Here is a 19,557-nt window from a genome sequence, read left to right on the forward strand (position 1 = left end):
TGCCAAATAATGTGGCGTGTTGGGGGAACAGCTAGTTCTCTCCCATCATGCCTTGGGACATGTGCTGCATTTGAGATGTTCTTGTTTCATTGTTTATGGTTACGTTACTTTTAACTGTTGTCTTGAATGTTGTGTTTATACTATGGTACAAAGTCACTGACAGTTATTGTTTTATAGGAAGAATGCAGTACCATAAGTGAGTTCTGTTATGCTGTTATTGACCCTTGAAGCACATTGTGACACAAGCAAGTATGTTCAATAAAAAACTCCCCCTACCAGCTTGGGGTGGAAATACAGGCTCAATCTGTCCCTGTGAGCTTCTTCGCAAGATTCATCTGCATGCCACAATAATTTTAATAAAGCAAAGTTAAGACGAGAGGCTTGTGCCAATTCATCTTCAGACACTGCTGACACTCACGGTTGGAGCAGTTTTTACTGTCATCTTACTGTTGAGCCATAAATTACGTTTGTTTTCAAACTCTTGAGCCATAAATTACGTTTGTTTTCAAACTCGTAAAATGAAGCCGTTTCTTCTCTCGTCATATCTCCGCGACGGAGGTACAAAGAGCTATCGCAGTCAAAGTTCATGAAATTCTGCTGATTCACCCAGTAAAGGAATTGTGCTTCTATCCCACCTAGTTTTTGAGTTACACGACGTTTTGTAACTCCAGAAAACGGCGCTTTACGCCTCTCACTGCGATCTAATTCTGACTGCTCATCTCCCTGTTTTCCAGGCACTGGCTCTCTTTGCCGGTGGCGCATTTGGTAATGACACGGGTCTGCAGCCCAAAGGTCGTGGGTTCAATCCCACCTTGGTCCACATGGTTTTTTTTTCACTACAAATTTATACACTATCACAGACCTGTAATTTATATTGCTAATTTATTACAATTCTGCAAAGTTTTATGATTTTAGCAGCTTTTCTAATATGGACCTCAGATTCTTGTTAACGCTCCATGGCAGAAACAAGTACACAGCCTGATGAAGCAGACTGAGGCAGTACCTCTGATTGGTGAATTAGAGCAGAACCAGGTTGTTCTTTCATTTCATTTCTTTATTTATTTCACACATGGTTCAACAGTGTTTCTTTTTCTACATACAGAACCTTCTGCCTCTTTTCAGCAGAAATTCTGCTCATTCACCTCATCTCTTGTGTTGGAGTGCCCTCTTGTGGCGCCTTTTGGGTAGTGCCTTAGTAAACGTGAACACTGCAAAGAAGTGGTATCAGACTGGTTTGTAGTGGAGGAATTTGTTGCCAGTTTCTTTCATCTTTAATCCGTATTCATGTTGTAATGTAGTAGTACCACAATATGGCAGAAACACTATGTTTTGGCACAAATACTTTGATTTAGTATACTTTAGCTTCTTCAGCTTCTTCACCCCTTTTCAGCAAAATTTTCATTTTTTTCACCCCTTTTCAGCACAAATTCCAGCATTTTTGGCTGTATTCAGAAAAAAGACAACTCTTTTGAGCAGAAACTCTGCTGATTCATCTCTTTTCACTGCAAGTTTCTGCTTCTTTGGCTCTTTTCTGCAGAAATTCTGCTGATTCACCTCTTTTCTGCAAAATTTTCAGCCTTTTCACCTCTTATCAGCACAATTGTCAGCAGCTTCTGCTCATTTCAGCAGAATTGTCCGTCTCTCCACCTCTTCTTTGTAAGAATGACTTTGGCTCAGGGAAATGAATAGCCGCCTTTGAGCAGAAATTCTGCTGATTCATCTCTTTTCAGCGCAAGTTTCTGCTTCTTTGGCTCTTTTCTGCAGAAATTCTGCTGATTCACCTCTTTTCTGCAAATTTTTAGCCTTTTCACTTCTTCTCAGCACAATTCTCAGCAGCTTCTGCTCATTTAGCAAAATTGTCAGTTTCTCCATCTCTATTTTTGAGAGAAAGAGTTTGGTTCAGTGAGATGAGCAGCTGCCTTGAGATGAGAACGGTCAGGTTCAAATCCCGGTCATGGCAAAACCTGTTTTCAGTTTTCTCTTTTGTTCTGCCTCTTTTCTGCAAAATTTTCAGCCTTTTCACCTCTTCTCAGCACAATTCTCAGCAGCTTCTGCTCATTTCAGCAGAATTGTCGGTCTCTCCTCCTCTTCTTGAGAGAATGAGTTTAGCTCAGTGAGATGAGTAGCTGCCTTGACACCAGGAGGACCAGGTTCGAATCCTGCTCAGGGCGACATGTTTTTTTTTCACCACCATACAACTTTTTGCAACTTTTCAGCTTTTTCAGCTTTTCAGCAGACAGCTTCAGCGTTAAGGCATCCACACAGCATTTTCGCAGGAAATGCAAATTTTTCTAGTTACAGTTGTTCACACAGGATTAACCTGAGTGACCTATTCCTGGACCGTTTCCTGAACAACTGTAATAGATTACAGGAAGTCTCTGGCAGTGTTGCTGAATCTGCCCGAGCAAGATCAGACGTGGATGAGCTGCTGCAACTGAGACCTGCGGTTTGTCTTTTCTGGTCAGCGAGTGGAGAATCACACAGGGTGGTCTGCAAAGAGCTTTAGGATGCTTCCTCCCACTGTCCACTGCATCGTCCATCCACAGGGTTTGCAGGGCTGGCTCACTCGTGGCTGCCACACCACTAAGATGTTTACAGAGATATGCAAGCAGGAGATGGTGGATGCTATATTATTAGTATAATACTTGTAACTCTGTAGCAGACAACAGTTTGATAAAGTGCCATGTAAAATAACAAACAAACAAAAGATTAGATTCTATACGTTTCACAGACATTTAGTTTATATATTTTATATATTTTATATGATACAGTACATGTGTGAGAATGACCGATGTTGTAGCAAAAAATGATCGTCTGCCAAAAACTGATTTCCGGTTTTTGCCCTAAACTGATTGCTCGTATTTAACCTGCTATGAATAACTTGTTGGTCTATAATATGTGAAACATGTCAAATGTGTCCCTCATTAATGATATCAAGTCACTCTGAGCCACCAGCAACATTCCTGTAACAATGAAGAAGCCGCAATCAGTTTTTGGCAGTGACTTTTATATATCCTTTATTTATCCAGTTAAAAAAAAAAATCTTATTGACATTAGAAATTTATTTTTTAAGAGTAATCTGGCCAAGAGGACAGCAGACAGCACAACAAATATATCAATTGTACCTACATTATAACCAGAGTTATAAAGATACTTGAACAACAGGTAATTATTGTATATATAAAACCCCTTAGTAAACCATGTTCATCGAAGTCTATTTACCAACATACATAAAGATATTTCACATATTACACTCGGAAACATTGGAAATCAGTTTTGGCAGGCGAACACTTTTTTGGCACAACGCCGGTGTTAGAGTGAATTGTTAAATGTTTGTCATTTTTATTCTTACCATTTGTACTTTAACTGTGTGTTGAAAGGAATTCTTTTGTTCTCCCCTCCTCAGATTCTCGAGGTTCTGGGTGAGGGGCTATAGTGTTTTATTGCAGATACATCCTATCTGGAAGATCTGCTTCTTTTGATGTGGTAAAACTTCCTTCCCTTTGTATGGCTTCACTGTGTTATCTAGGGTGAACCATAGATTGGGTGTGGGGAGGTTACCCTCTTTATGACCTAGGATGTTGTTCCTGCTTTATGACCCTTTTGGTCAGCAGCACACACACACACACACACACACACAAGGTATTCTTTGTTCACATGTATGTCATATGTTAATGAACCTATGCATATTCATGTAACCACAATAAAAGAGCAGTGTTACGGGGGAACGGACGAGAGCAACTGGGGTCAAGCGAAGGAATGGCACCTGTCCAGTTCTCTCCCGTGCACGTGAAACATTAAGAATGTTGCCTACTCGCGTCTTGCTTGCTGTGTCATCACATTGCCTTCAACGTTCCAGCGAATAGGTTCAAGCTACAAACCTATCAGCCGGCAATATTTTAATTGTCCGTGTAATTAGCTACGTAATTCCTAAATGCGTGTAGATTAAAGGAAATTATTTTACCTGGATATGATTGTCTCTGATGAGCCTAAGGTACAAAACGTGCGGCCGACGACGATTTCTGGGTCCATTTTAAAGTTTTCACGCTGTGGCGCTAGCGAACGGGAAAAACACGCAAGTAAGGGCGGAGTTGAAGGCTAGGAGGCTGTCCACAGCCCATCTGTTATGTTGGATACTCATTGTTTGTTCAATAAAGTTTCTATGGAGAAAAAAAGGGGGCTGTCCACAGCCGCTCACTTCCTGACTACCCGTCCGTCTAAGGACACTACCTTGTGACGTAGGTAGGTAGTGTCCTTATGAGCATCCTTCCCCTGAATTCGGACACAGCCGTTGAGGAGGTAATTTGGCCATTTAAATCAGCTGTGTTGTATCAAGCACACATCCATAGCCTGCAGGACACCGGCCGTCGAGGCCTGGAGTTCGAGACCCCTGTTTTAGGCCAAGCACAATGGATGCTGCCTTCAAACAACGGCCTGATAAAAGGTTAACTGCGATCAAGGATCCTTATATTGACAATCATTTTTGCTCTTTTGCTCAACTTCAGACCAAGTACAACCTCCCTGCAAGTCATTTTTTAAAATTATGCTCCGTTAACGCCCGGCTTCATTTAATTCAATTTAAAGTAGTCCATAGGCTGTACTATTCCAAAACCAAATTGAACAAATTTTTTCCTACCATTTCCCCCAAATGTGATAAATGCAAGCTTGTGACGGAACTCTTGGCCAACTTTTTTGGTCCTGCTCTAAGCTTACAGCCTTTTGGACAAGTATTTTTTAGTTTTTATAGCATACTTTACAATAGGCAACTGTATCCTGTCTCTCTTATGGTGATCCTGGGCTGCTCCAGCAACTCCTTGGCACTTCCCTTTGCTGTGCAACAGGCCCTCATGTTCGGTATTGTTATTGTCAAATGCCTAATTCTAAAGGAGTGGAAATCAGCCTCCCCTCCCTGCTTCAAGAGGTGGCTCGAAGAGATGGTCTCCTGTTTATACCTGGAATAAATTTGGGTTTTCTACATCTGACTCCATGAAGAAGTTCAGGAAAATATGGTGTCCCTTTATAGATCACATTAAAAAAGACAGTCCACACCCTGGGTCCTGACTATGTTGTCTTCATTATTATTATGCTGAGCTGCTGCCCATAACTGTTATGAATCAGCTCCTCCTAGCGTTGGATCCCTGGATTCGATCTTCAATGTGGATTGAACTCACTGGATTATGAGTTGTTTGACATGTATTCCATTTGCTTTTTCCTTCTCCTGTTCTTAATAAGTGCTGGCTGTGTATGCTGTTGTTGGGTTTGTTGCCTTTTTTTGTCTGTTTTTGGTTTTGATTTTCTTTTTGCTGTCTTTATTGTCTGTGTTCCGCTGTTTGTGACTGTGTAAAAATTTTGAAACTTGCATGAATAAAAAAAAAAAAAGGCTGGCATTGACTTGCCAATATCCCCTGCTCCCCACTGCCTCCATTAGGTTTAAACAATGAATAATTCTTAACTCCAGGATTTATGTCTCCAAAGGTCTGTGAAATTATTATCACAAGCAAAGTTCACAACAATGTTATTCTGCTGCCTTCTTTCCAAGCGAGGAGGCCACCTGTCAACGACGTTGATTAGCCGCGTATATACAAATGTTGAACCGAGTGTGAAATAAATAAATAAATGAAATGACATGTGAATCACATTATTGGCTGGACTGTGGGATAAGGTGGCCTCCTTCTAATCCCAGCAGCCAGTCACTTACTGACTGACACTCCAAAGCAGAATTAAAAAGTAAAAGTATTCATTTTAATTTCAATTCAGGTAAGATTTTTCTTGTGATTTTCTGTGCCCAGAGACCATGCCAGCAGTGCGCAATTGCGCATGTGTGCAGCTTAGAGGGAACATTTTTCAGAAGTCCAATTTTTTGTGCGATGGTTAGCATCTTCCTCTGCCTTTTGGGTGTTACTGCCTTTGACATCGACACTGTTGTTTTTGTTCTCTTCTGCGAGTGAAGATTTATGTAAATTTGAGAAGCTGAAGGCATTCTGTACTGTACAGGAGACACGGCACAAGACTGATTGACAATGGTCTGCAGCTGATCAGGACGGAGAACACAATGTGCTGTGCTATTTGGCTTTATAATATTTGATAGAATACTATAAAGTCACAACTGAGTAAAGGTCTGCAAATCTCTTCATTTGGTGTCTGAACACACCAGCATTTTTCCTGAGTACAAAAACAAAAAAAGAAAAAACAATTGTGCCAGTTTGAACAATATGGCTAATTTGAAAGCCATTTGAAAGAGTAAAGTTTACTATTGTGGTCTAGACAACACAAAATGTGATGTCCCCGTATGTGGATGCTGGGTCCTAGGATGTTAAATCTGCAAGCTTAGGAGACACATAATATATTAATGCCTAAATATTTAATATTTCCAGATTGCAGTAGGGTAGAAGAGCAATTAATCAGAAGAGATGTAGATTTTGACCATGAATAATCTGACAATCTTGAAAAAGGGTTTGTTAATGCAATTACCCCAGAAAGATTGGTTTGTGAGTTTTGGAGAAAAAGCAACATATCGTCTGCATAAAGGCTGATTTTATGTTCTATATTCTTGCATTTTATGACCCCAATTACTTCAGCTTGTCTAATTGCTGCTGCTAGTGGTTTGATAAATATTGCAAACAGTGAAGGGGAGAGTGGGCATCCCTCCTTGGTACCCCTCAAGAGACAGAAGCTGGAGGATGTTTGATCATTTGTTCTGAAACAGGGTGTTGGGGAATTATATGATATTTTTTAACAGTTTATAAAAGATTTTCCAAAACCAATTTTGTATAAAGATGCAAATAAAAATGTGCATCGTTTTACTCTGTCAAACGCTTTTTCTGTACTAAAAATATCTATGAACGAATGTGGGATCATCAACATTTGGGCAATATAGACTTGCGATTCATTAATTTCCGTTAAATATAGATAATTTAATGATTATGAATCTACCCTCTGGATCTATAACTTTGTTGAGTACTGTGAAATTAATATTTTTGTTATGGCCTGGGTCTAATGTTTATTTTTTTCTGTCTGTAGTGTTTTGCTGTATGTCTGCATCCTTCGGAGGACGCCATGGCCTTTGCGGTCTATGTGGGCCGCGTCCTCCGAAGACCAATAAGGCCGGAAGTGCGAGGCTTATGAGACGGCCTAACCTCTGTCACGCTGCTCATGTTGCCTAGCAACCACGATGCTAACCACTGGAAACATTTTATACAGCATTATTTGACAGAAATGGAAGAGAAAATGTTTTGGTTCCTCTGTTTTTTTTATATGAGCTTTTTTTTTTTGTCGCTTTGATAAGAATCTGAGGCTGAGACCACAGGACTGTGAAAACATGATTGTTGGGCTTCATTTCTGTACTGAACAGTCATTTAAAAATTAGCTAGCAAATAACAATTAGCTAATGTTGTTCATGAGTATAAAGACATATCACTTTGATGTAAATATAATATGGCCAACATTAATTTATTATATTTATCATTATTAGTTATTACAGCAGTGAGCTTGAACTCTGTGTCAAACACTCAGCTTCAGTAAAGATTCAAGTTGCAGTGTTTTATATTTCCTATCACCTTAAATCTTCACTCAAAGGCAAGTATCTTTGACAGTGTATACATAGATGTATTATATATAAGAGACAAATATTGTTCTTTTAATATGTTGCATTACTAAATTTTTCTGAATGCTTACATTAATGGGTAAAAAGAAACTTTATGAGCTGTGATAACGGTTTCTGATGAAATGCAGAGTAGACTGACATATTAAATATTCCTTTTGTCACAGCTGGGGCAGCAGCCGTGTGATGTGTGGGAAAGAGGACTCGAATGCAGCACTTACTGAGATGCAAGGAGGGTTTATTATAAATGACAGAACACAAAGTGGGGATGGCAAAAACAGAACTTAGGATAATCTAAACTGGGAGAAACTAAGCTATACAGGGTGGGCCATTTATATGGATAAACCGTAATAACATGGGAATGGTTGGTGATATTGAAGTCCTGTTTGTGGCACATTAGTATATGTGAGGGGGCAAACTCCTCAAGATGGGTGGTGACCAAGGTGGCCATTTAGAAGTCGGCCATCTTGGATACAACTTTTGTTTTTTCAACTCATGAAAGAATAAAGTTACGTTGAAACCAAGCACACCATTGTTTGTCTTGTGACTTTACCAATAAGTGTGATGTGTCACATGGCCCTCTTCCTAAAAAACAAAAGTTGTATCCAAGATGTCCGACTTCTAAATGGCCACCATGGTCACCACCCATCTTGAGGGGTTTTCCCCCTCACATATACTAATGTGCCACAAACAGGACTTCAATATCACCAACCATTCCCATGTTATTACGGTGCATCCATATAAATGGCCCACCCTGTAGATCGGCAAACCTGAACATGAAGAGAGGACAGCAGGGAAAGCACACAGTGGATTCACAGAAAGTTTCTAGGAGACAACACAGATGGACCAGTAACGACCAGCGACCGCACGCTCCTGAGTATGCATTTTAAGACCTATTATGTCACAGCGATGCGACGGTGGATGTCCTAATCCGAAGTGTACACCAAAGTCGTGTCCAAGTTCACGGGCTGCATCCTCCTGAGGACCCGGCCTTCGTGGTCTATGTGGGCCGGGTCCTCAGAAGGTCGGGTAGGCCAGAAGTAAACAGCTGTGAAATGGGACAGTCTAGCCTTCAGATTAGCATCACCTCTGTCTCGGTGGAGTTTAATAAACTCGGCCGCCTGCTCCTTGCTATCTAAAAATATAACAGGACACTGGTGTAAATTCTTGACCATTTCACACTTCTGTTTAATCAGTTTCCTGTTTGACGTTTATTCAGCTGTGTGAAAACCACCCGGGGAATTAAAAAATTTATTTGTAATCTGACCTAATCAGATACCTTTAATCTCAGTCAAACCGATTTACTCACGAACAAAAAACAACACTGAAAAAAGCCAAACAATAACAGTTTTAGGTTATCTAAGTGACTTATATATTACGTTTATATATTATATATTACGTTTATATATAATATATTACGGACAAGGGTGAGCTGAAGGGATGAAAGAGAAAACTGAAAAAAAGTAAACTGAAAACAATAATTAACGTATGTAATTAATGTATTAACGGACACATCGAAAGGAGCCAGTTGAAGTGGTTCAGGCATCTGACAAGGATGCCTCCTGGACGCCTCCTGAGTGTTCTGGGCATGTCCGGAGGAGGTCCCGGGGCACACCCAGGACACACTCTCTCGGCTGGCCTGGGAACATCTGGCTATTCCACCGGACAAGCTAGAAGAGGTAGCTGGGGAGAGGGAGGTCTGGGTTTCTCTGCTTGGGATGCTGCTGTCGTGACCAAGGCCCTGGAAAAGCGGAAGAAAATGGATGGATGGGCAGCGGTCTGTCCAAGCTCCTTAGATTGCCATGACTGGATGACTAAAAACCTACAGTCACAGTTTCTCTGCCAATTTGATAAATGTGAGCCTCACGCTCAAAACAATTACTAAATTAGAAGCTAAGACTAGAGGATAAAACCCTTTTTTTAACCTAGAGAATAAAAACAAGGGGGAAATGTGTGTCAGTGTGGTTGATTTCATCAACATAACCATCAAACAGCACAGAGTTCAGGTTATTTTGTTTGAAGCACCTTAAAAAGGTCACATGGAAGAATATCACAAATTACAGAAACATATTCATGTAATTTTGATTTTTTTTCACGAAAAAAAAACAAAACTCTGCGACTCTTTAAGAACAACTGGTGTGAAATTCTTGGCAGTTTTGTGAGAAAGGGATTTAAGAGCAGGAATTACCACAGCATAAGAAGATTAAATATATAATGGATAACATTTTAACACACAACACATAAAATTAATCTATAAAGAAAACAAGTTAGATTTGGAAAAAAGCAAGAAAATTAAAATGAAATTAAAAAAAGATGTATATCTGCAGTTTTGATACAATATCAGTTTATTTAAAAAGAATAAACATAGCGATAACTTTTATAATACAATAAAAAGTACAACTACTAAACACTATTGTGTCCTAAGGGAACAACGATTAAATGTTAAGTGTAGGCTGTGTGCAGACAGGAATAGGACCCAAGGTGCAGACTCCGGAGACCAAAGGTGAACTCAAAACAGCTTTAATACTGAACTCAAAAAGGGGAACATAACATGACTGGAAAAAATCAAAATAAACTTAAACCAGAGGACTAACAGAACACACAGCTAAGTAAACGGTAGAACGCGACAGAGAGCACAGGAAAACACAGGGCTTAAATACGCAGAGGGAGTAATCAGGGAATGGGCAACAGGAGGGAAACACAGCTGGGGCAAATCAGGACTAACGAGACAAAGAAGCGTAAACTGAACACACTGAGAAAAGACAGAGACCTTCAAAGTAAAACAGGAAACACAACACAGACTGAACTTACAGACACAGACTGACTGGACACGGGGATATAGCAACTAAGGATACACAGAGACGCGAACTAGACAAGGGGATACAGCTGACAGGGGAGACAGAGCAACTAGAGACGACAGAGACATAAACCATAAGACAGAACTCAAAGAAACCAAAGACTAGAAATTATAAATAATATAACAAACTCAAAAACCCTGGGTCAACGACCCAGGCCTCCTAACATTAAAATGTATCAGGGAAAACCTTTTGTAAAATTAACATCTCTCAAAGAAAAAAAAAACAAAAAACCACTTGATGTGCATATCTATATTATTCACTGCAGCTCCAGAAATCAGAGCTACCTCATCAGATCCAAGTGTGACATCAGCTGACACTCTTTACAGGAGACTCCATCTGAACTCTGTGGAGCCTGATCTCAAGGTTTTTAAGTCTGACCCTGAAACCAGAAGAGGATGTTTCTTCCTCTTCAGATTCATTGTGATCCAGTGATTTCAGTCCTGCATGATCACGCTGATGTTTGCACAGAGCAGATAATGAAGTGAATGTTTTTGCACATTGGTAACAGTGAAACAGTTTATTTACAGCGTGGGATCGCTTGTGTTTGGAGTATGAACTGAGATTCTTGAAGCTCTTGTCACACTGGTCACAGCTGAAGTTCCCTTCAATGTGTGTAAGTTCATGATTGTTACAACCAGATGAAAATGAGAAGCTTCTGTCACAGTGTCTGCACTTGTATGGTTTCTCTCCTGTGTGGACTCTTTTATGCACTTTAAGATTATCTGCAGTGAAGAAAGATGACCCACACTGATCACAGACGTACTGTTTAACCCCACTGTGGCAGAGTTCGTGTTTTTTTAATTCACTTTGTGTGGGGAAGCCTCTCCCACATTCTTTGCAGTAGTTCATTTTGTCTCCAGTGTGTCTGCGCTGATGTACCTTTAGGTTCTCTGGACGATTGAAAGTTTTTCCACAAAGGTCACAACGAAACTCTTTCCCACCACCACAGTGACGACAGGGTTCAGAACTGGATCCATCTGTGTCGCTCTGCTTCTAAACACAGAGACAAAGACAGTTTAAGTCAGGGAATTCCTTCAACATTTTTACCCTAAATATACACACGCACGCACACACACACACACACACACACACACACACACACGTGCGCGCAATACAGAAAATTCACGGTTCGGTTCGATACTTTGGTTACACAGTTCGATATTTTTTCGATACAAAAAAAGTCCATGCCTTTTTAATTTGTCATTTATATAAAATTATAAATATATATTTTAACTTAAAAGTACAGTTTTTAAATTTATTGTTGCTGAAACAACAAAATAATAAAAATAAATAAATCTATTAGATAGATAGAGATAGATATTAAAAAATAAAGGACCCAGGACAGAGCCTTGGGGTACACCTGAATTTACTGGAGTAGATGGTGATCTGTGAGTGAGTAATTGAAAAAACTGTGAAAACAATTTTCACCAGCCGTCAAAACCTAATGTGTACACTTATGTGTGCCATATTCTTTTGTTAGAATAATGTCAAGTCTGGACAAAAGAGAGTACCAATGTGTTTATTTGATAATTCAATAAAAGACTTCAGTTAGGAGTGAGGAAAAAATGGGTTCATGTTTGCAGCTTTATCTTGTTACACAATATTTGAATTAAAAAAACTAAAGAAAAAACCCACTACATTTTTTGAAAACACATTTGGATGTTTTCTTGCTTTTTTTGTACTACATGAACACTGAAGTGGTCTTCCAATGAGATGATGGCCCACAGCTCATTTAAGTTACGTAACGTTACTCTTAAAGAGCATCGTAACGGAATACATTACAAACTACTTTTTCGGGCATGTATTTTGTAATCTGTAGTGGAATACATTTTGAAAGTAACCTTCCCAGTGCTGGTCACAAGATACTAACTCTCAAGCTGCTCTCCGATGCATCCATTGGAGTGTGAATGTTAGATAGATAGAAAGGGGAGAAACGTTTAAAACTACTTTTTTCCAACATCAGGAAAGTTTCAGCAGATCTGTTTCAAATTTGACGGAATATTCTGTACATAAAGTTTTCATGTCTCATTTATCTTTAAAATGAAACTTAATTTACAAAATACTTAAACAAAAGTGCAAGTGCAAAAAGAAAAATACATACCTCACAGTAACTACACTTGTAGAGTTTCTTTCTGGTGTGAATCTGTTGGTGGACTCTCAGGTAACGTTGACATTTAAAAGTCTTCTCACACAGCTCACATTTATAAGGTCTCTCCTCAGTGTGGGTTAACATGTGTTCACGTAAGTATTTGTATGCCACAAACCGTTTGCCACACTGATCACAGAAGCAAAAATCATTTTTGGTGTGAATGCGTCGGTGAAAATTTCGGCTGAGTAGCCGGCAAAAAGTTTTTCCACAAATGTCGCAGCTGTATGCCTTAATTCCAGAGTGCGTAACTAGATGACTTTGTAATTCGCTACTTCGAGCAAAAGCTTTACCACACTGATCACAGCTGTGTGCCTTAATTCCAGAGTGCGTAACTTGATGACTCTTTAAGCCACTACTTCGAGCAAAAGCTTTACCACACTGATCACAGCTGTATGCCTTAATTCCAGAGTGGATAACTTTGTGATTCTGTAAGCTTCTACTGACGGGAAAAGCTTTACCACACTGATCACAGCTGTACGGTTTAACCCCACTGTGGTCGAGTTTGTGTATTTTTAAGCTTCCAGCCTGGGTAAAAGACTTTCCACACTCATCACAGCTGTACGCTTTAATTCCAGAGTGAGTAACTTGATGAAGATCTAAGGTGCTACTACAAGCAAAAGCTTTACCACACTGATCACAGCTGTACGGTTTAACTCCAGTATGAAGGAATTGGTGTGTTTTTAAGCTTCCAGCCTGGGTAAAAGACTTTCCACACAAGTCACAGCTGTACGCCTTAACTCCAGAGTGGGTAACTTGATGATGTCGTAAGTTGCTACTGTGAGCAAAAACCTTCCCACACACATCACAGCTGTATCTTTTCTCTCCCTTTGTTCTGTGAGGTTTGTCGGCCTCCTGAGAGCGCTGACTTCTCGCTCCATGTTGGTCCTGCAGTGACAGAGATACAAACAGAGACAGTGAGTGAAATGCAGTCGTGGAACAAACTGAAACTCCTTCCACAGGGCGGTAGACTAACTTTTTACCATGATAACAAAAGTTAGGCGCACCCAAACTTTTCAACTGCATTGCCTAACACCGCAGTTTTACATGTGCGCTTTTTTTGTATATACAGACAATTTTGATTTGTAAATGATTATCTAAAAATCTTGACAACACAAAGTTCTTTATTTGGAGCACGTATGTCTGTGAAGGCTCTCAGTCACCAGGTCATCGTAGTCTAAGGAGTTTGAAAGAAAAGCGTTTGGACTTCTTTAAGTTGCTTGAAGACGTTTCACCTCTCATCCGAGAAGCTTCTTCAGTTCTGAGGTCAAATGGTGGAGAGTCCCAGATTTAAACCCAGTGGGAGTTTCCCCCCAAAGAGGGACAAAGGACCCCGTGATGATCCTCTAATGACATGAGCCAAGGTGTGAAAATGGGCGTGGGTCACAATCAGCCAGGGTTTCGGGTGAGCTCATTGTGAAACCTGGCCCCACCTTGTCATGTGATTTCCTGAGGTCAGATGGCCCAGAATGTGAGTGGGCGTTAAGGCGTCTGGGGAGGGAACTCAAAACTGGATTATAGATGGCAGACAGTTGGTGTCGTAAACCACCGCCTCTGTTCAAAGATGGTCGCTCACAGTGGACATAGATGGCCTCTTTCACTCCTCTTTCAAACCATCTGTCCTCTCTGTCCAAAATGTGAACATTGGCATCCTCGAAAGAGTGACCTTTATCCTTAAGATGCAGGTGGACTGCTGAGTCTTGTCCCGTACAGCATACACCAGATTGTTAAGATTGTGTTTTGGAGTTTTGTCTTTTGGGTGAACCAGTTTTTGTCTGAGTGTGGGTGCTGAGTCTGAAATGCACTGGGATGAAAATGTTTGTTGCCTGTGAGAGAAAAATGTATAAAGTGTGTAGTGAGGGGTTTTACAGCCTTAAAGCATCTATAAAAAGTTAATAACAATAAGAATAATTATATACTATATTATTATATAGCGCTTTTCCAGACCCACAAAGTGCTTCACAATTCCACTATTCATTCACTCTCACATTCACAAACTGATGGAGGCAAGCTACAGTTGTCGCCACAGCTGCTCTGGGGCAGACTGATCAAAGTTAGGTGGCCATATCGCGTCATCGGCCCCTCTGTCCATCACCAGTAGGCAGTAGGTGAAGTGTGTTAACCAAGGACACAACGACCGAGCCTGTGCTAGCTGGGGGCTCGAACCGCAACCTTCCAATTACAAGACGAATCGCCAACTCTTGAGCCACGATCGCCCAAGTTGGCTACTTCAAGGATTTCACCTATCGCGGGTTATTTTTAGTACCTAACTCCCTTGGTGGAGGTGTCTCCCTGGCTTAGCTGCAGGAGGAGAGTGGCGCAGTGAGCTCGGGGGTGCGGTGCCAGCTCTGAGAACAGACTTTGTAACTGTCCATGTGAAAGTTGGCAATAAAGGCTGAATTGTGAGCACAAACATTGTGTGTGTGGTGTCTCCACCTTAGACTTCTGTTAATTGTTTTTGGGGTTTTTTTTATGACAATAATATTAACAATAACAGTGTAACTAGGGCTGTGCGGTGTGCAAAATCTCATATGAGACATTTCACATGACAATAATGATGTATATCACAAAATAGTGCATTTTCTGTAAATTCACACAAGTTGACTTTTGTGAAGAGTCTTCACTCCGTGATGAAGCTGGAACAGGAAACAGATCAGGGAGCAGAGACCCACGTGGTTCACGCTGATCTCAGCTACGATCCAGGAGACAAGGGTGGGCAGATCGATGCAGATATCGATCCAAACGTTGGTAGTGATACATGATCGATACTTTAGTTCGTTTCTCTCCTCTAAGTTCACTACTTTACTCCCGTTTCATGAAAAAGCAGCTCTCTCTGCTCGACTCCTCTCCTGCACACAAACTTTGCTCCACCCTATTCTTCCTGATCTGCTTTGATTCAATGCTGTTTGGACACGTGACTTGAAAAAGATGTGTGAATTTCACACAAGTCGACTTGTGTGAAGAGTCTTCAGCTGGGCGTCGTGTAGCTGGAGTCGAGTGTTTTGACCGATGCGTGAAGCTGTATATTTTTAGACTTAAGTTGTAACGGACGCCATTTTCTTTGTAAATATTTGTTGCATTGCGTGTTGCAGGGAAAAGCCTGTTCTAATGTTTGAGTCTAAGGTTTATTTTGAGCACCTGATGGCTCTTTTTTGCGTCTCACCCATAAACTCTCTCTTTCACGTGATTCTTGCGTAGGTGGTTGAAGAGGTTTGCCGTGTTTGAGTCTGTGGTGGGGACCGGTTTGCGGCATAATTTGCATAGTACAGTTTTCTGGATTCTGTCACACTTTTCAGAATCAAATCATGTCTGTGCTACAGAGGGAGCCCCTCATTTAGGAATAAAATCGTCGATAAGGTGTTGAAGAGGAAAAAAAAACATTGCCGTAAACAGTGTATTTCAGGAAACCCCAAAGCAAATGATAGCGTATAATATGAAATGATAGATGTTTTAATATCGTCAACTGATATATTTTTCATCATATCGCACAGTCACAGATGTAACAGAGATATTTTTCTCACCTTCTGTGTTGAAGTCATTGTTTCCTCTGTAGTGGCTGAGCTGAGTCCAAATGGCTGAAACTGTTCCTCTGCTGCTCCACCAGACTCTCCTCCTCCTGTTACTCAGCTGGGACACAAAAGTATAGATATGTATTTTTATTCCTGGGTTCTCTTTCCATACATGACAGGTGTATGACAATCGTGACTGTTTAAGAAATAGAACCCTCACAAAGCCATGTGTTGTTTTTAAAGTGTTAGATAAATAAATCATGGTTTGGTAAAGCAGATAGACCAGCCTCAGACTGTCCATCATAAACCACAAGTAGAAAAAATAAATATAATCCAACCTTCAATCCACAACGTGATTAAAAACATTCTTCTTCTTCCAAATCACCAAGAGCTGCACATTAACCACCACAATATATTTTTATTCTCTTTGCTGCTCAGCAGCTGGACAGTAAAGTTTATTGTGACCCTGATACTGCAGCAGATCGCTCTGATTTCCTGTTATCACTTAAATATGAGGCTGTAGAGGTTTGGTGCAGGCAGAAAAACAGCTGCAGGGACAATGAAAAGACTTTTCTGCTCCAACTTTCTGCCAGCAAACGCTCAACTTCTCCCAGCGTGCTGAGCTAATGATTAGTTGGTGTTTTTCTCCAAACACTCTCTCACTCTTCTCTCAACGTGTTGACAATAAACTGTGAACAGACACCGAGGAGAGCAGCAGAAGACCTCATTCAGGAGCTAAACTCAACATGAACTGAACTCACAGTAAAGTTAGCTCGGTGCTTACCTTTAGATGAGCCCACAAACCGAGAGAAACTCCGTGATGAAGCTGGAACTCTTTCCAAACACAGGAAACAGATCAGGGAGCAGAGACCCACGTGGTTCACGCTGATCTCAGCTACGATCCAGGAGACAAGGGTGGGCAGATCGATGCAGATATCGATCCAAACGTTGGTAGTGGTTTATGATCGGTACTTTAGTTTGTTTCTCTCCTCTAAGTTCACGACTTTACTCCCGTTTCATGAAAAAGCAGCTCTCTGCTCGACTCCTCTCCTGCACACACACTTTGCTCCGCCCCCTTCTTCCTGATCTGCTTTGATTCGATGCTGTTTGGACACGTGACTTGAAAAATATGGCCGATCCTATGTTTTTTTTTAAAAATAACCTTTATTTGTGAAAAACAATATAAACATATAAGGCACCATCAGTTATCCATGCATCTAAATATATACGGTTGAGCATTACAACAAGAGAAAAGGAGACATAAAAAGGAAAGCAAGAGAAATCACAAAAGAAAGAAAAAGAAGGGGGCAATGTAGAATTTGAGAACATAGACACAAACAGTGTGAACAGAAAGGAAATCATGATCCACATCTCAGATAGAGAGGAGGCCTCCTTTTAACATATATAGAACTCATTGAATAGAAATATAAGTTTAGGGGCTTTCTTGTCATTTACGTGTTTCAGCGATGTGAGGGAAGTACCATTCACGTTAAGTTAGACTCTTTTTCTCCAATTGATCTTTCTGAGTTACCTTCAATAATCACTTCCTCCAAACCATCAACGTGTCTTTTAGACCCCATTCCTACAAAACTGCTCAAAGAAGTCCTGCCATTAATGAATTCAACCTTCCTTTCATATCAAACATCCTTGAAAGAGTAGTTGTCAAACAGCTAACAGATCATCTGCAGAGGAATGGCTTATTTGAAGAGTTTCAGTCAGGTTTCAGAGCTCATCACAGCACAGAAACAGCTTTAGTGAAGGTTACAAATGATCTTCTTATGGCCTCTGACAGTGGACTCATCTCTGTGCTTGTCCTGCTAGACCTCAGTGCAGCGTTTGATACTGTTGATCATAATATCCTATTAGAGCGATTAGAACATGCTGTAGGTATTACAGGTACTGCACTGCAGTGGTTTGTATCATATCTATCTAATAGACTCCAATTTGTACATGTAAATGGAGAGTCCTCTTCACACACTAAGGTCAATTATGGTGTTCCACAGGGTTCAGTGCTAGGACCAATTCTGTTTACATTATACATGCTTCCCTTAGGCAGCATCATTAGAAGACATAGCATAAATTTTCAATGCTATGCAGATGACACGCAGCTCTATCTATCCATGAAGCCAGGTAACACACACCAATTAGTTAAACTGCATGAATGTCTTAAAGACATAAAGACCTGGATGGCCGCTAACTTTCTGCTTCTTAATTCAGATAAAACTGAGGTTATTGTATTCGGCCCTGAAAATCTTAGAAATATGGTATCTAAGCAGATTCTTACTCTGGATGGCATTACCTTGGCCTCCAGTAACACTGTGAGGAACCTTGGAGTCATTTTTGACCAGGACATGTCCTTCAACGCACATATTAAACAAATATGTAAGACTGCTTTCTTCCATTTGCGCAACATCTCTAAAATTAGAAATATCCTGTCTCAGAGTGATGCTGAAAAACTAGTTCATGCATTCATTACTTCCAGGCTGGACTACTGTAATTCTTTATTATCAGGATGTCCTAAAAACTCCCTGAAAAGCCTTCAGCTAATCCAAAATGCTGTAGCAAGAGTCCTGACAGGGACTAGAAAGAGAGAGCATATTTCTCCTGTTTTGGCTTCCCTTCATTGGCTTCCTGTTAAATCCAGAATTCAAAATCCTGCTCCTCACATACAAGGTCTTAAATAATCAGGCCCCATCTTATCTTAATGACCTTGTAGTACCATATCACCCTATTAGAGCACTTCGCTCTCACACTGCAGGCCTACTTGTTGTTCCTAGAGTATTTAAAAGTAGAATGGGAGGCAGAGCCTTCAGTTTTCAGGCCCCTCTTCTGTGGAACCAGCTTCCAGTTTGGATTCGGGAGACAGACACTATCTCTACTTTCAAGATTAGGCTTCAAACTTTCCTTTTTGCTAAAGCATATAGTTAGGGCTGGACCAGGTGACCCTGAATCCTCCCTTAGTTATGCTGCAATAGACGTAGGCTGCCGGGGATTCCCATGATGCATTGAGTTTTTCCTTTCCAGTCACTTTTCTCACTCAGTATGTGTTAATAGACCTCTCTGCATCGAATCATATCTGTTAGTAACCTCTGTCTCTCTTCCACAGCATGTCTTTATCTTGTTTTCCTTCTCTCACCCCAACCGGTCGCAGCAGACGGCCCCGCCCCTCCCTGAGCCTGGTTCTGCCGGAGGTTTCTTCCTGTTAAAAGGGAGTTTTTCCTTCCCACTGTCGCCAAAGTGCTTACTCATAGGGGGTCATATGATTGTTGGGTTTTTCTCTGTACCTATGAAGCGCCTTGAGGCGACTTTTGTTGTGATTTGGCGCTATATAAATAAAACTGAATTGAATTGAACTATGAAACTGTGACCAAACTATAAAAGCTATGACGAGACTATGGTGTAGCAAAACAGACAACCTGACAATGAAACACAGAAAACAGAGGA

The 19,557-nt window shown here is 40.6% G+C and overlaps 1 protein-coding gene across 1 annotated transcript; it reads right to left on the bottom strand.

Annotated features, from left to right (window-relative positions):
* Positions 1–8,728: 8,728 nt before the first annotated feature.
* Positions 8,729–16,858, bottom strand: LOC109201155 (zinc finger protein 660-like). The gene is made up of 4 exons (XM_025910047.1): positions 16,126–16,858; positions 12,560–13,492; positions 11,338–11,451; positions 8,729–9,341 (listed from the first exon to the last, which is right to left on the bottom strand). The coding sequence occupies exons 1-4, from the start codon at positions 16,141–16,143 to the stop codon at positions 8,982–8,984; spliced, it is 1,425 nt and encodes a 474-aa protein (XP_025765832.1). The 5' UTR covers positions 16,144–16,858; the 3' UTR covers positions 8,729–8,981.
* Positions 16,859–19,557: the final 2,699 nt, after the last annotated feature.

Source organism: Oreochromis niloticus, linkage group LG9, assembly GCF_001858045.2.
Source record: "Oreochromis niloticus isolate F11D_XX linkage group LG9, O_niloticus_UMD_NMBU, whole genome shotgun sequence".
In the NCBI taxonomy this organism is placed as follows: Eukaryota; Metazoa; Chordata; class Actinopteri; order Cichliformes; family Cichlidae; genus Oreochromis; species Oreochromis niloticus.

Excerpts from the sequence above, each read along its gene's own strand:
- LOC109201155 (XM_025910047.1), bottom strand. Across the intron at positions 11,452-12,559 it reads ACAAGTGTAGTTACTGTGAG|AAGCAGAGCGACACAGATGG; the intron begins GTATGTATTTTT and ends CTCTGTGTTTAG. Across the intron at positions 9,342-11,337 it reads ATCGTCCAGAGAACCTAAAG|GGCCTTGGTCACGACAGCAG; the intron begins GTACATCAGCGC and ends CCGCTTTTCCAG.